Raw genomic sequence first — 15,108 nt, 5'->3', positions numbered from 1 at the left:
GGTTTTTGCGACATATCTTGTCCGACTTTTACGAGTTGTCTTGCTCAACAGCTGGTCGGGGATTATGCCTTTGTGAAAGGCATTTCTACTCGTCCTATCGTCCTATCAAAGAGAGGCGTAAAAATTCGGAGGATCCCTCCCGATTTTTGACACCAATGTCTTTGTCCGAAAAATGTTTATGCACCAAACAGGCTACTCGTGTAATTTCCGTTGTTCACAGGGGAAGAAATAAACCATAAACGCTGTTAAGTAGGCCTATCTATTAATACATTGTTTGAAACAACCCAAAATTATTTGCTAATACGCCACTAAATGCCGCATTGTTGTGAACATTTTTTTCCACGGGGAAGAGAATAAACATACCATTACTGTAAACATTTTAAAGTTTGAGTCATGTTTTAAAGCAAACGGTGAAAGATAAAAGAACTTCGGCATTGTAACAAAACTGTTTGGTCTATCACTATCGGCATTCGAAATTCATAATTTAAAATATAAGCCCGCATGCAAAAATTCACAGCACCACATTTCTAAACTGTTGAGGAATTTGCGATATTCCGTTGGCACGGGACTTGGAACGGACTATAAAGATGTTAACCAATATAAAATTATCTTTTTAACATCATCTGATGCCTTGCTTCGAAGCGTGGGCGATTATGCTTTTCTAACCCTCTCTGTCATTCGTTACCCTGATGGTCCCACGTTACTTCTTCCTTGTGTTCGCTTCCTAATTGTCCACCAACTTCATCCTCTTTTTGCGTGCTGCTCGCTTTTTATCGATCAGTCCTTTCGTCACCAGCTTCTCAATCCTATCTCTTCTCATTACATGGTCCAAAGAACCTTGCTTGTCTTCTTCTTATTATGGCAAACATATTCTTTTGTATCCTGCCTCCTCTAGTACCTTTTCGTTTTATTTTCTTTCTGTCCAGGATATTCTCAGCATACGTCTCAAGAATCCCATCTGCCATCGATATGATATAAGTGAATAGCCCACCTATCTACAAAAAAATGAAAATGCTTATTTCGGGCGAATTTCTGTTTTTCATTTTTTTTTCCACAGGGAAGGTGACGTTTGAAGATGAAATCCAATCAATCCAGACTCAGGTGGATAACCTGATCAGCAAAGGCGTCAACAAGATCATCGCCTTAGGACATGCAGGGTATGTCAAGGATATGGAAATTGCTAAGAACGTCAGAGGTCTAGACGTCATCGTTGGAGGTCATAGCAATACGTTTCTATATACAGGTAAGTCAGGTAAACAGGCAACAAGTTTTCCCTCTGGGAAAATGCTATTTTTCTCCCCAAATTATGCCAAGAAAATGGCAAAGGAAAATAAAATTATGTCATAAATTATGCCATAAACGGCAAAACATGCTCCACCCCCCCCCCCCCACCCCAAATTTATAAGCGTGAATAACAAAAAAAAAGAAAGTCGACAACTAGAGAAGGTCAAAATTAAAACAGCAGAATTATACATCAGTTTTTATTTAAAAGGTATGAAAAATAAAATTATTTTCAGAACCACAAAATTTGCAGTACATTTTGCATACACGATATATTCATCTGTTGAATTAACGCAGTACAGGTCATGTCACCCAACATCCTCTCTGTCTGTGGGCAGTAGGTTTTACGATGACTGTTGAGGTCATGCTCGGGAACACATGAAAGTCCCGGCACTAGCAATGAGGTCATGTTTTTCAAATCAATGTCAAATATCACCAGTTTCTTCGTGTCAAAAATGGTATCTCTTTCAGAAATAGAATGGCTGGTTGTTTCTCACTACAGGTGTATTTTGCGACATCGTCTGCCACAGCAAATATTATAGTGGTCTTGCCGTGTGACACTCGCTTTCGGATCGGAAGGTCCTGGGTTCAAGGCTCGTTCAGCGCGTAGTTGAGTCCTTAGAGAAGGCTCTTTACTCACATTCTCTCATTGTACTCAGGTGTAAACTGAGTACATGGCCGTTAACAGCGTTGTCTCTGTCCGAAAAAAATTGTAATATCGCCTAACAGGCGTCATGTCCTATATATTAAATGTTGCTGTTGACCAGGGACCCCTTGTAAAGCACTTTGAGCACGTTTAGTGGACATTACGCTATAGAAAAGCTCATTTTTTATATTCCACGATAGAATTGCGAGGTTGCACGTTTTGCAGAACAACTTGTTCCCAAAACGTCTTTATCAAAATACATTCAATTTCACATTGTTAGTTACGTCAATAGCATTACATCTATAGGTGATGCCCCAGCTCATGAGGATCCCATCGGACTCTACCCAACCATTATCAAGAATCAACAGGGACACAACGTTCTCGTTGTCCAGGACTATGCCTACGGGAAGTACCTGGGATTCTTACAGGTGGATTTTGATGATTCTGGGACCGTCACAGCCTGGAATGGGAACCCAATACTCATGGACAAGACTGTTCCAAAAGGTTTTTGGTTTTAATTTTGATAAGATTCGTTGAATATTAGTAGTAATAAGGGTACTTTTGATTTTACTGTCCTGATATTACGCTTTTTGAAAAACGATTATCTTTGAGATACTTATTTAGTAGTAGTAATAGTAATATTAGTAGTAGTAGTATTAGTAGTAGTAGTAGTTGCATTAGTAGCAATAGTAGTAGTAGTGGTAGTGGTAGTGGTAGTGGTAGTAGTAGTAGTAGTAGTAGTAGTAGTAGTAGTAGTAGTAGTAGTAGTGGTGGTGGTGGTAGTAGTAATAGTAGTAGCAGTAGTAGTAGTAGTTGTTGTTGTTGTTGTTGAGGTTGTGGTGGTGGCGATGTTGTTGTTATTGAAACTACAGCTGCGGTATATAGCCACCTTAGCTGCAGCAGAAGAAACAACTATTTGAAAGATTGTTCTTACGTACATGGACCAGAACATTATCACAATCATCGTCGACATTCCCATCACCACCACCACTAACAACAACAACAACAACACCAACAACTGCATTAACAATTTTAGAAGCCATGATCATCATCATTATCAATATCAGCATCTTCATCATTATTACTCGGTCATGCCATGATATTATCATAATGTATTCTCTTTTAACCGTTTGTCTTCAGATCCAGAGGTGACCAGCTTGATTAATTCCTATTTGCCTCAGGTAGAAAAAATGAAGTCAGAGAAAGTCGGCCAATCACTCGTCCATTTGCAAGGAGACAGACTTGTTTGTCGGGTCAGAGAATGCAATATGGGTAGGCTGATTTATATATTTCTAGAAAGACACGTATTTAAAAATTTGGCCAGAAATTTCGTCCATTAAATATCGATCGATTTAAATTACCCTCGTCTTAGTAAAAACTCTCAAACTTGGGATCTCGCGTTGCCAAGATGAGGGTCATATAAACCAATCGATATTTGGAGGACGAGTTTTCTGGTCAAAATTTTACATACGTGTCTTTCGTTAGGTCAGTAGATTACTAGCTAATAAACAGATTACTTTCTTATTGTTCGAAAGTAGGGTACATAAGTATTAAGTATTAAGAAAAGTCAATAATTAAGAAAATACTTACATAAATGAATACAAATTCCTTTGAAATTAGAGAGAGAAAAAAGAAAGAAACAAACAAAGAAATGGCGTTTTGATCTCAGGTCTTCATCAGAATACTACAGACGCTTGCTAAAATGTAGTTAAAGCAAAGTGAACATTATTTCGAACAATGAACAGAGAGTGAGAAAGAGAGAGAGAGAGAGAGAGAGAGAGAGAGAGAGAGAGAGAGAGAGAGAGCGGGGAGTAGAGAGTGTGTGTGAATGTGTGTGTCTGTTTCTGTGTGTATGTGTATGTGTGTTTGTTTGTCTCTCCGATGGATCAAGACCTTGTCGCGGTCTGAGGGCGTGCGTGCCTCTATGATCGTCAAGTGAGAGGCCAAACTAACCTTAATCTGCATCCAACAAAGCCTAAGAGAAGGAGCCTGGAGCGAGTTGACCAACTTGTCGGACCCCTGCAGAACCCAAGACGTTGGTGGGGGATTTAGGGTGACGACACAATAATATAAATTCATGGACACCATCCATGCTCGCAACCTAGACTCGGGTAGGTGGAGCTCATAAAACTTGGATGGCAGTTCGCCTAGGAGAATGACACTCTGAAGAAAAGCTAAATGGATAGATTGGACTCATTAGCTTGGGGAGAACAGCCAATCTGAGAGTCAACCTCTAAAACAATCCTGGCCCTCCAAGTCTGGAGGGGGGGGGGGGGGGGGTAGGACATAGGGCCAATAGAAATCGACAGTAAAAGAAATGCTGATACTGTGTCAGGGACAGAAATGGAGAACAGGATAGTGGACTGACAACGGTGCTGGAAAATGTTTCATTTTCAGCCCAGACCTCTGCATCCATGATGGATGAGGATCAAACCCGAAGGGAAGTCCCCAACTAGATATCTCCAGATCTTCTCAGACCGAAACATTTGGGGACATGGAATGTTCGAACACTGTACCAGACAGGGAAGTTACATCAAGCTGTGAAAGAGATGGCTAGGTTGCCGGATGAAGGAGGGAGCAATCCCAAAAACAGCGCTCAGATCGACCCCGCACGGCAATCGCAATTGAGCTTTGAGCTTTTATATATCGCAATATCCACTAAATGTGATAAAAGCGCTTTACAAGGGGTCCCTGGTCAACAGCAACATTTAACAATTAAGACGGGACATGACGCCTGTTAGGCGATGTTATAATTATTCCGGATAGAGACAACACAGTTAACGGCCAGGTACGGTGAGAGGATGTCAGTAAAGAGCCTTCTCCAAGGACTCAACTATGCACCGAGCGAGGCTCGAACCCAGGACCTTCCGATCCGAAAGCGAGTGTCATACCACTAGATCACATAGCCGCAATAGGGGAAGACCACTGGAAACTTGGAGACGAACGGTGGAAAGAGAGATGACATCCTTCGGTTGGAGAGGTCCGGAAGCTGACAGTAGACAGAGGTCATAGGCGCTCCTTACTGTCGACCTTATGTGTTTATGAAACACCAAAGTAAGTACGTTTTTGTGTGTGTGTGTGTGTGTGTGCGTGTGTGTGTGCGTGTGTGTGCGTGTGTGTGTGACAGAGAGAGAGAGAGAGAGAGAGAGAGAGAGACAGACAGACAGACAGACAGACAGACAGACAGACAGAGAGGAGAGGGGGAGAGGTGGAAGGTTGAAAGCAGGTGGGTAACAAAATGAATGTGTCTTTAACATTTTTGAAAAGTAAAATTACACGAGGATTCCAATAAATGGTAGATACGATAATCGAGTTGTCAAAAGAAAACATTCATGTCATTCCCGTGAAAGGTTTGTTTGTAATGTCTCGTCCTCCTTGTTAAGTTGTTATTGTTGGCCAGGAACCCATTCTAAAGCGCTATGCAAATGCTCACGTTTTTGTTTGCTTTTTTAAATTAGTCTATTGTCTTCAAATAAAAGTATATGATTATGAAGCATAAATTATACAAACGAGAATACAAGCCTTAAGTTGGGATATTTCTTATATTGTTCATTTGTTATACGGTTTGTTTAGGATAGGGTGTTGGATTTCAAAAGCTATTTGACATATATCTAAAGGTAATTAATAGGCATAGAAATGTTATTGTCCGATTATCTTTAATTTTTTTGCAATATCATGGTGATTGGAGAGTAAAAATTTTGCCGTTCTCTTCTACTACTGTGTCGCTGTAAATGGTTTTTCGTTTTAGCTTTGATTTGAATTATAAAGGTTTAGAGGAGCAACTATATTAATATAAAATTGTTTTCTCTTCAATATAATGAACGAAAACGGGGGAAGAGATTTGTTTGATTGTTTTTTATTCGCTTAAGCTTCTGAATAATCACAATTTTGACACAAAAACCCCCCAATGTTTTGCAGGAAATCTAATAGCAGAATCGATGATACGACAGAATCTCCGATACGCAGACGGTATAGAATGGAACCATGTATCCATTGCCTTAGTCAACTCGGGCTCAATTAGAGCCTCTGTTTCTAAAGGTTAGTATCTGTTATAAGTTTTATAAACAGACGAAGGGACTATTATGGAATTTGGACGCATGCTAGATATGGAAGATGAGAATATAATTTAAGCTAAAGAAAAGGCTATAAGAGTTCAAATAAAAAAAACTTGATGCAATATTATTGTAACAGGCAAAGTCGGAAATCCAGCTATTTGTCGATAGGAAGTATATATTAACTAAGTATATACACGATACCGTGAAACTGTGCTAACTTTGCCTTAAGGGGGAAACTTTGCATCTGTGAATTATGAGCATTTTGAGTAATCTCAGCTTTGTTGCAGTTATTTTCCTGGTTAAAAAAAAAATTGACTTTTATCAAAGGAAATAATTAACACAAAACTGAATATACTCTAATAATTCAAATAAAAAGAAGTAAAGTTTCTCCTTTAGCAAAGTAACCGCAGTTTACGGTACCAAGCTGCGGATATTTTTATGTGCCTTTCCGTGTGGCACCATTCACGAAAACTGGACTGCCTTGGTATTGGTGGTGTGTGTTTAACTATAATAATCAGCCAATCTGCCTACTAGATCAATTGTACCAACACACAGAACGGTATGTAAACTTAAACCTTTATAGCATGATTAAAGGGACTAAGAACTAATCTGTCACCCAAATGGCGGTCTAAATTCAATAACAAAGAACGGGGACGGGGGGGGGGGTCATCTTCGTTCATTGGGTAACATTTTTGTGTTCTTGTAGTCTAGAGTTTAATAAAAGTGATACTTTATAAGTTTTGTGTCACTGGTTCCTACTTCAAGTTTTCATATCAATAGGGAATAATGAAAATGTTGCTCGAAGGAAAAAATATCGTTATGGAAATGCAAGCTTTAATTTATTAAACGAAGACAGATACTGTGGACGTTTCGGGTTTCCCCTTTATCAATAAAAGACGATGAATGAAACACTAAGGACGAATGAGAGATGTGTGAATGGTGTAGTTAAGGTGAAACCTCACATATCTCTCAACCGTCCTTAGCCTTTCATTCATCGTGTTTTGTTGATAAAGGGGAAACCTGAAACGTTCAGAGTATCTGTCTTCGTTTAATAAATTGAAGCTTACATTTTGATACTCATCGTTACTTAATTTACATCAATAGGGACAAAAAATGCGACACCACATTTGCCTAGCAACGCCCTTTTGATTCCACACCCAACAGAAGAATCAAGCTATGGTCTTTATTATGAGCAAAGTTGCTTTTAAAAAACTTAAATAGGCTTCAACAGTCGTGACGTCACTTCCCTTAATCACTCATAGTAACTTAGTAACTGGTTCTAAACCATCGAAACACTGGCGGACGCCTTTATGAAATACTTCTCCGAAGACCATAGAAATGTATCTAGAGGAGAGAAACATAAATCTGATCATATTTTAATTTTTATACATTCTGATCACATGACATGTGAAAAAGTTCTAGCCAGCATGAAGAATAAAACGTACCTATTTTCTTTGTTTAGAACCAAGCTAAAATGGTTCAATGTTTTCCACCATATTCTTTATCGACATCGCTCGAAGAGGGAGGCCTGTCGGTTTTCCCAATTGGAACCACATAATATTTGGTGAGACGACTTTTGCTTTCTGTGAGCGTTGTTAAGAGGAAGTGACGTCACGACTTTGGAACCCTATTGACCATGACGGTTATAATATACATAATGTATCACCTTTCCACTCTTTACTGAAAATTTCTATAATATTTTCCTATTTCAGGCAACATTATGACGTCAGATGTTTTGAGTGTTGCTCCATTTGGGAACACGGTAGACATTGCTGAGTTAACAGGACAAATTCTATTGGATGTCTTGGAACACAGCGCTGCTGGTTGGGTGGACACAGGCGACTATGGCGGATTCTTGCAAATGTCAGGTAACACTTAACCTGTTAATGGCTGTACTCTGGAAAGACGTGTATTTAAAAATTTGCCAGAAAACTCGTCCTTCAAATATCGATCGATTTAAATGACCCTCATCTTGGTCAAAACTCTCTCGAGTTACGCTAGGAAAGAGTTGCTCCCCTTTGTTATTAGCTAATTGGTTTTAGTTACAGCTTAATTAGTTATTATTCATTAAGCCCATTGTTTAAAATATTATTTGTGCTTACAAATATCAAAGTGGCGTGCCCTAGAGGAGGATACACTCTTTGTTCCTTACTTTCCATATTTGGGTTATTTATACTGTTTTTCCTACTTGCAATGTTGTTGCTATATATTTGTATATACTCTAACTTATACTCTGTAATAAAACTGTTCTCTCACATTTAATCTGCTTATGAGTTGAGTGATTCCACAGTATTTTATACTCTGGTGTTCTGTCAAAAACACAACACTCTCAAACCTGTGATCTCTCAGGGTCCCATGTTAGAGAGTGTTTGACAAGTTGGGGGTTATTTTAATTGATGGAGTATTTGAAGGACGAGTTTTTGGCCCAAATTTTTAATACCATTTTTTTTTCAGAGTAGGGCAGAATAGTTGTGCTATAATCAGTTGTTATGCAATACGTCTAAAGAAGGCTAAGTCGTTCGCTGTGCCAATTTATAACAAGGACAAGCGATGTTGGATGATGGGGTGACAATTTGACAGAGACAGCAAAACTCTGGCCCTTAACAGGGGCGAAAAGAGGTGACTGGCATATCAGCAGCGGAGCGAGAGGTTTGACCATTTTTCTTCGCTCGCATCGCTCTATGCACACATTCATTGTCTCCAGCCTACACAACAGACTCTGAAAGAAATGATCACACTTAAGCATGGATCGCTTTGAATCGCTCGCTTCCATCGCTCTCAGTGAAGCCACATAAGTAAATCGCTTCGCTTCGCTCGCAGTGTGCCCTTAGCCTTACACTTTGTGTGAGTGTGATTGATTTTAACCAGTCTACTTCATACAACCCTCATCAGCCCGCCTTACTTTTTGTTCATTAACAGGCATCCGAGTTGTCTACGACATGCGACGAAAAGTCGGTGACCGTGTCGTTGAAGCTCTCGTCCTATGTTCAGAATGCAACGTCCCCGAGTTCGAACCTCTGAATTTGACCACAGCCTACAAAGTACTTATGCCATCATTCATGGTAGCTGGAGGAGATAAGTACACAATGATTAGAGACAACGTTGGAAATACTCACACTATAGGTAATCTCAAATGTGTCTTGTATGATTTTGATAAACATTGTCTAGAATCTAAATAGACAACAAAAAGGAAGAAAATGTCGGATGAGGATGAGTTGGTCCGTGGTAATGATTATATAACTCTATGAAGAAAACATGTAAAAGAAAACACCGAAAGATAGATAGATAGATAGATAGATTTATTTGTGTAGCTATATGGTTTTGTGTTATGAGACCTGCCTTCGGTTCGGAAGATCCAGAGTTCAAGTCCCACTCTGAACGGCGTAGTGTTGAGTCCTTGGAAAAGGCTCTTTACTCACGTTCGTTCACCATATTTCGGCGTAAAATGAATACCTGGCCGTTAACAGCGTTGTCGCTGCCTTTAAAAAATGGGCTATTGCCTAACAGGCGTCATGTCTCGTCCAACATGTTAAGTATTGCTGTTAGCTAGGGACCCCTATGTAAAGCGATTTGAGCACGTTTAGTGGATATTTCGCTATACAAATGCTCAAGTTTATATATAGTTGAATGAGACTCAGAAAAAAAATCGTAATTTCAGAATTAAAGTTAAAGATTGCGCATTCATTGGTGAAAGTAAGAGTGACGTTTTTAATATACTTATTATGAAAAAAAATTGTTCGAAGCTTCTCTTATCAAATTAATGGTATCACCCTCAATCATAGAAAGGAATATGTACATATCTATCAAGCTTCCCCTTTAAACAACAAATGTTTTCATCTTTTAAAAACAATCAACTCACAAATACCGAAATCTCTCTCTCTCTCTCTCTCTCTCTCTCTCTCTCTCTCTCTCTCTCTCTCTCTCTCTCTCTCTCTCTCAACTGTTCTTATTTATTTGGTATCCATCCATCTCCATTTTTAGGCGATGTGGACTCACAGTTGCTATTAGACTACATAAAAGAGAATTCCCCAATGGCTCACGGATTGGATGGACGTATACGGTTTCTCCAAGACCTGAAGGGACCGTATCATTGCATTGATGGAGCTTCCGCAGCGATATCGTCGTTTTTTACGTTGATTATAACCTTCAGTGCATTCATAGTGATAGTATGATGTAGTTATTGTTAAATTGTTAAAAAATCTAATTATAAATCTTACATAGATTTTATATTAATGGAGTTGGCAATGAATTCAGAATACATATCTAAATATCGTTACATATTAATTTATTTAAACATTATGAACTCACTGGCAACTCCAGAATATAATTCAACCATCGGGAAGACAGCGGAAATAATGAAATCCCTATTGGCTACTAAAAAAAACAAAAACATTCTGGCATATACAGGACTCTTGGCCATTATCTATTAACGTCACACGTTTAATTTTGAAAAAAAAAAAAAGAAAAGAAAAAAAACTACCATTTTTAAGATAAATTCACAACTAGATTCTGGACCAATCAAAACACGTCATTTGTGACACAGCCACAAAGACGATCTGACAACCATAGATGGTTATTTAGTTCTTAGAATAGAATGAATGAAGTTAACGTCACTTTGCTCATTTAGATCGCCAGTAGTGTGATTAGTTCTCACTAGACTCTCTAAATCAGACTACAGACAATTTAAGATCATTTAAGGTCGCACATAGTTTGGTGTGTTAGTATAGTACGATTGATCTGGCGAGTAAAACGAGTGAGTATTTTTTTCCAGTGTGCGGCAGTTAACTGGTTAAAATAAATCCAGATAAGGAGATTCAGTATGTAGTAAAATCATTAACCTTTAGTGAAATAATAAGTAGATATTAGAGAGAGAAAAACTGTTTTATCATTAACATTATTGTTATGATTACCACCCTTTTATTTTTGAAAAAATCAAATTAAGAAACTAGGGACTAGGCACCGGATAAAGATCTGAACAAGTGTGTGTGAAAGGTGCCAGACAAAGCACGAAAGGGAAATAGAGGGGCCCATTCCAAAAAATCAGTCTACCTCGACTGGGGATCGAACCTCAAGCCTTCTGATTAACGGCCAGACGTGCTACCATTACACGTAACTTGTTCAGATCTTTACCACACTTTTAGCATTATTGACATGTTACATAAAAGTCATCGCCATCTACTCAGTCATCAATAACTTTTTCAGCATTGACATCATCATCATCATCATCATCATCATCATATTTGTCATCACCATGATTATAATCACCACTTTAGCACATCATATTTACCATATTAAATTCCACAATGTTATTATTATCTTGTCGTTTAATCAAGATGTCTCTTTATTTGTACATTTTTTTTATCATCGTAAATTTCAAATCGATTTTTAAATGTTGACTGAACTGTTCCCAAGTAATCACTCATTTTGTGATTTTTTAATTGTTCATGCTCGCGCGCGTAAGCTTGTGCGTGTGTGTGTTGTTTATTGATATTTTAAAAAAATACAGATTGGGACTTTTAACGTCTTTTTACATATATGTCTTCTATCCTCCTTTAGGTTTTGCTCTTGCCATTTGATATGCATCTTTGATCCTGAATAATCAAATTACAAACTCGATACCACTGGTCTGATGGGCGCGTTCTGAAGGCCGGTGTTGTTTTTATTCGTGCGGCTAAGTGGTATTGTGGTATGGCACTCGCTTTAGGATCGGAAGGTCCTGGGTTCGAGCCTCACTCGGCGCATTGATGAGTTCTTGGAAAAGGCTCTTTACTCAAATTCTCTCACCGTACTCGGGTGTAATATGAGTAACTGACCGTTGTCAAACACAACAAAATGTAATATCGCCTTACAGGCGTCAAGTTTCGTTCTACATGTTACGAGTTGCTGCTGGTCAGGGACCCCTTGTAAAGCGCTTTGAGCACATTTAGTGGATATAGCGCTATATAAAAGCTCAATTTTTTTTAAATAATCAAATTATAAACTCGATTCCGCTGGTCTGATGGGTGCGTTCTGAAGGTTGGTGTTGTTTTTGTTTTTAAGAGTTTTACGGCGTTAGCGACACATTTAGGTGATCTCAATGCCATTAAAAAGGAAGAAGATGGGATAATAAAAAAAATATACTATTCTAGATTTACAATTTTTAAAAAACAACAAGAAAAGTAAGAAAAAGAGGAATGATTTAAATAGGGAACAAGTGTAGATTCCAAAAGCACATTATGAGTGTGCTTTTTGAGATCACTTAAAAGTCTCATCCAGTCACGAGCACATGTCCATACTAAGAGGAAAACACTCAATTTTTTTTTTTTTTTACGAATCGTGATACTCAAAACAAAAAACATAACAGTACACACACAATAGAGAGATAATTTACAAGGGAAAAAAAATATCATCTCGCAAAACTATAATTATTCCATTGACTGTTCCCCTCCAATTCAAGGACTCCGGCCAGGGCCAGGACAAAGCGAATTAATCACATTCCAAGACAAAGATAGAAAGCAAGTTGGAAAACAGATAGAAGGGAAGGAAGAGAAGACACACAAAGTGCCTCACTACCCACTTTGTGAGGACAAAATACCCCACCGCACCCAGTTGTTATGGCGGAGTCTTTCAGGTGGTTTCAGACGTGGGGCAGGCTAAATGTGCGGCTATGAGTATGAGGTCTTGTGGTATAACACTCGCTTTCAGATCGGAAGGTCCTGGGTTCGAGCCTCGCTCGGCGCATAGTTGAGTCCTTGGAGAAGGCTCTTTACTCACATTCTCCCACTGTACTCATGTGTAAAAGTAAAATGAGTACCTGGCCGTTAACAGCGTTGACTTTGTCCCAAAAAAATTGTAATATCGCCAAAGAGGCGTCATGTCCCGTTCTAAATGTTAAGTGTTGCTGGTGGTCAGGGATCCTTTGTAAAGCGCTTTGAACACGTTTAGTGGATATCGTGATACGTATATAAAAGCTCTTTTTTTAAAATGAGACTATGACAAACGGTTGTTATAGGCTTTGTATCATATTTCATTTTTATAAAATATTTATTTACCGCGTGTCTCGACAATAATAAACATCTATGTAGTAATTTGACGAGTTACAGAAAGTTAGCTATATGTGTAGTTTCGTCTGTATCTCTCGGTTAAACAGTGACAAACGACGAAAATACGTCGAGAAGGCTAGCACCAAAAGAATTATAGCAAGAATACAATCTCAGAGACGAAATAATATGGAGAGGATTGATGCTCTCAATAACGGATTTACATTAAGTATAAACTACACAAGCTACCGGTACAGCTTTTAGCCCCAAACTTACTTGTGGGCCCCAAAAATGGCTGCCTCAGTGAGCAGTTGTCACTACTACTACTAATTAATAATACTAATAATAATACTACTACTACTACTACTACTACTACTACTACTACTACTACTAATAATAATAATAATAATTCCCTTTATTCCTCCCGATGACGAAATTTATCTATAAAGTCTATTCCAAGGGAGGAATAACCCAAACATCAGCCACAATGCAGCGCCGCAAATTGAGCTAGGGCAACATGACTTTTTGTTTGTTTTTTTTTAATGGTTTTACGGCGCTTGCAATACATTTAGGTCATATCAGCTCCAGTAAAAAGGAAGAAAATGGGATAGTAAAAACATTGTAGATGTACAGTTAAAAGGACTTGAGGAAAGAGTAGGACATAGGGGAAATGTTCAAATAGGGAATAGATGTAGATTCCAAGAGCACACTATCAGTGTTCTTAGTTTGAGATTACCTAAATGTTTCACCCAGGCATCAGCACAAGATCCCACAAAGAGAAATACACTCAAATGATTACAAATCATATGTTAAAGTTTGAAAAAATAACAATATACATAACAGAGAGATGATTTACAAGGAAAGAAATAATCATCTCCCAAAACTATAACTATACATTCGACTGTTTCCCTCCCAGCCAATGACTACCAGTACCAGGCTCAGGACAATATTAAGTTATCTCATTCCAAGACAAAGACAGAAAGCAATTGGAAAACAGATACAGGGGATAGAAAACAGAACACGTACCTCCCTGCCCACTATGGGAGGTCGGGATTCCCACCCAGGCGACGTGACTTGTTCCAAGGCCACACAACGCGGCAGGTGGTCGAACTTGGTACCGCTAAGCAACGCAGGTGGTCGAACTTAGTACCGCTAAGCCATGCTGCCCTCTCGCCTATGAATTATGTTTTTACAAGCAAGGGACACAGAATTTTCTTAGGGCTAACCCACACCAGAGACCGTCTCCGGTGTGAGTTAGCCCTTAACATGGTTAAATGTTTTTTCTTTTTGTCCTTGATCAAGCTCAAGTTTTTGTGACATAGTCCCCATATGGTTTGTCACTCTTAGTCTTAGTAGGAGCTGCTCTAACTCTAACGACAAACATTAGTGTCATTAGTAGAAAAAAAAGTCAAGTTTTGAAGAAGTTTGGCCGTCTTTCTGGCGATATTTATTAAAGAGGGGTAACAAAAGATTAAACAAAATGTTTGTGTCCCGAAGGGTTGTTCCCCTTGAATTTTGGATAAGGTAAAGATCAAGTTTTTTTTTTTTTCATGTTACCGAGAGTTTATTTTAAGCGAACTGCAGTATACTTCAAATAGGACAAAAAGACAAACTAATCTTTTAAAATCGTTAAGCGTTAATAGTGTCCGCAAGCCTTTTTTGTCATATTTTCGTGTGCATTTTATTTATTGTCCAAATCAGCAGAAACTGGAGTAGATAATATCTGGTTCAAATAAAACTGAACTAAGGCAATACCGTTTTAGTTCAAAAAAGTAATTTTGAAGTTCATGTCTCATTTGCATCGACACACTCTCTTTATTTTGCTTTGAATGAATGATAAATGTTTCTCATCAAACTCTAAGTACAAATAACCTTATTTTTCAGCAGAAAAATCCATAGTAAGTGTAAGTGTAAGTCAATGAACGGTAATAAATTCTAATCTAAACTCCAACAAACAGTCTGATACAATACCATGACCATGCGACATTTAGAAAGAACAAGGAGAAGGAATGGAATCTTACACTAAATTCCTCCACTGATTATCTTTCCTGTTGATTTTTAGAATTTTTAATTCGATGAGCTTTCCAAAATAACTTCAGATTACAGC

The 15,108-nt window shown here is 38.4% G+C and overlaps 2 protein-coding genes across 3 annotated transcripts in view; one reads left to right on the top strand and one right to left on the bottom strand.

The window, feature by feature from the left end:
- Positions 1 to 11,310, top strand: part of LOC144967316 (snake venom 5'-nucleotidase-like) — a 37,628-nt gene extending 26,318 nt beyond the window's left edge. For both annotated transcript variants that reach the window (XM_078904397.1, XM_078904395.1), the window contains exons 6-12: positions 1,058 to 1,243; positions 2,234 to 2,431; positions 3,068 to 3,199; positions 5,846 to 5,965; positions 7,695 to 7,850; positions 8,902 to 9,105; positions 9,964 to 11,310. In XM_078904397.1, the coding sequence (XP_078760523.1) occupies positions 1,058 to 1,243; positions 2,234 to 2,431; positions 3,068 to 3,199; positions 5,846 to 5,965; positions 7,695 to 7,850; positions 8,902 to 9,105; positions 9,964 to 10,154 (1,187 nt within the window). In that variant the 3' untranslated portion in view covers positions 10,155 to 11,310. The remainder of the gene's footprint in view (positions 1 to 1,057; positions 1,244 to 2,233; positions 2,432 to 3,067; positions 3,200 to 5,845; positions 5,966 to 7,694; positions 7,851 to 8,901; positions 9,106 to 9,963) is intronic.
- Positions 11,311 to 14,537: 3,227 nt separating this feature from the next.
- LOC144967315 (vacuolar protein sorting-associated protein 29-like) overlaps positions 14,538 to 15,108 on the bottom strand; it is a 7,740-nt gene continuing 7,169 nt past the window's right edge. The window contains exon 5 of the transcript XR_013644356.1: positions 14,538 to 15,108. This exon is cut by the window's right edge and continues 2,173 nt beyond it. The gene's annotated coding sequence lies outside the window, so the exon portion shown is untranslated.

This window comes from Berghia stephanieae, chromosome 3 (genome assembly GCF_034508935.2).
Source record: "Berghia stephanieae isolate SIO BIC M18660-M18661 chromosome 3, UCSD_Bste_1.3, whole genome shotgun sequence".
Classification (NCBI taxonomy): domain Eukaryota; kingdom Metazoa; phylum Mollusca; class Gastropoda; order Nudibranchia; family Aeolidiidae; genus Berghia; species Berghia stephanieae.
Note: the sequence above shows the minus strand (reverse complement) of the source record. Positions and strands in the feature narration are given on the sequence as shown.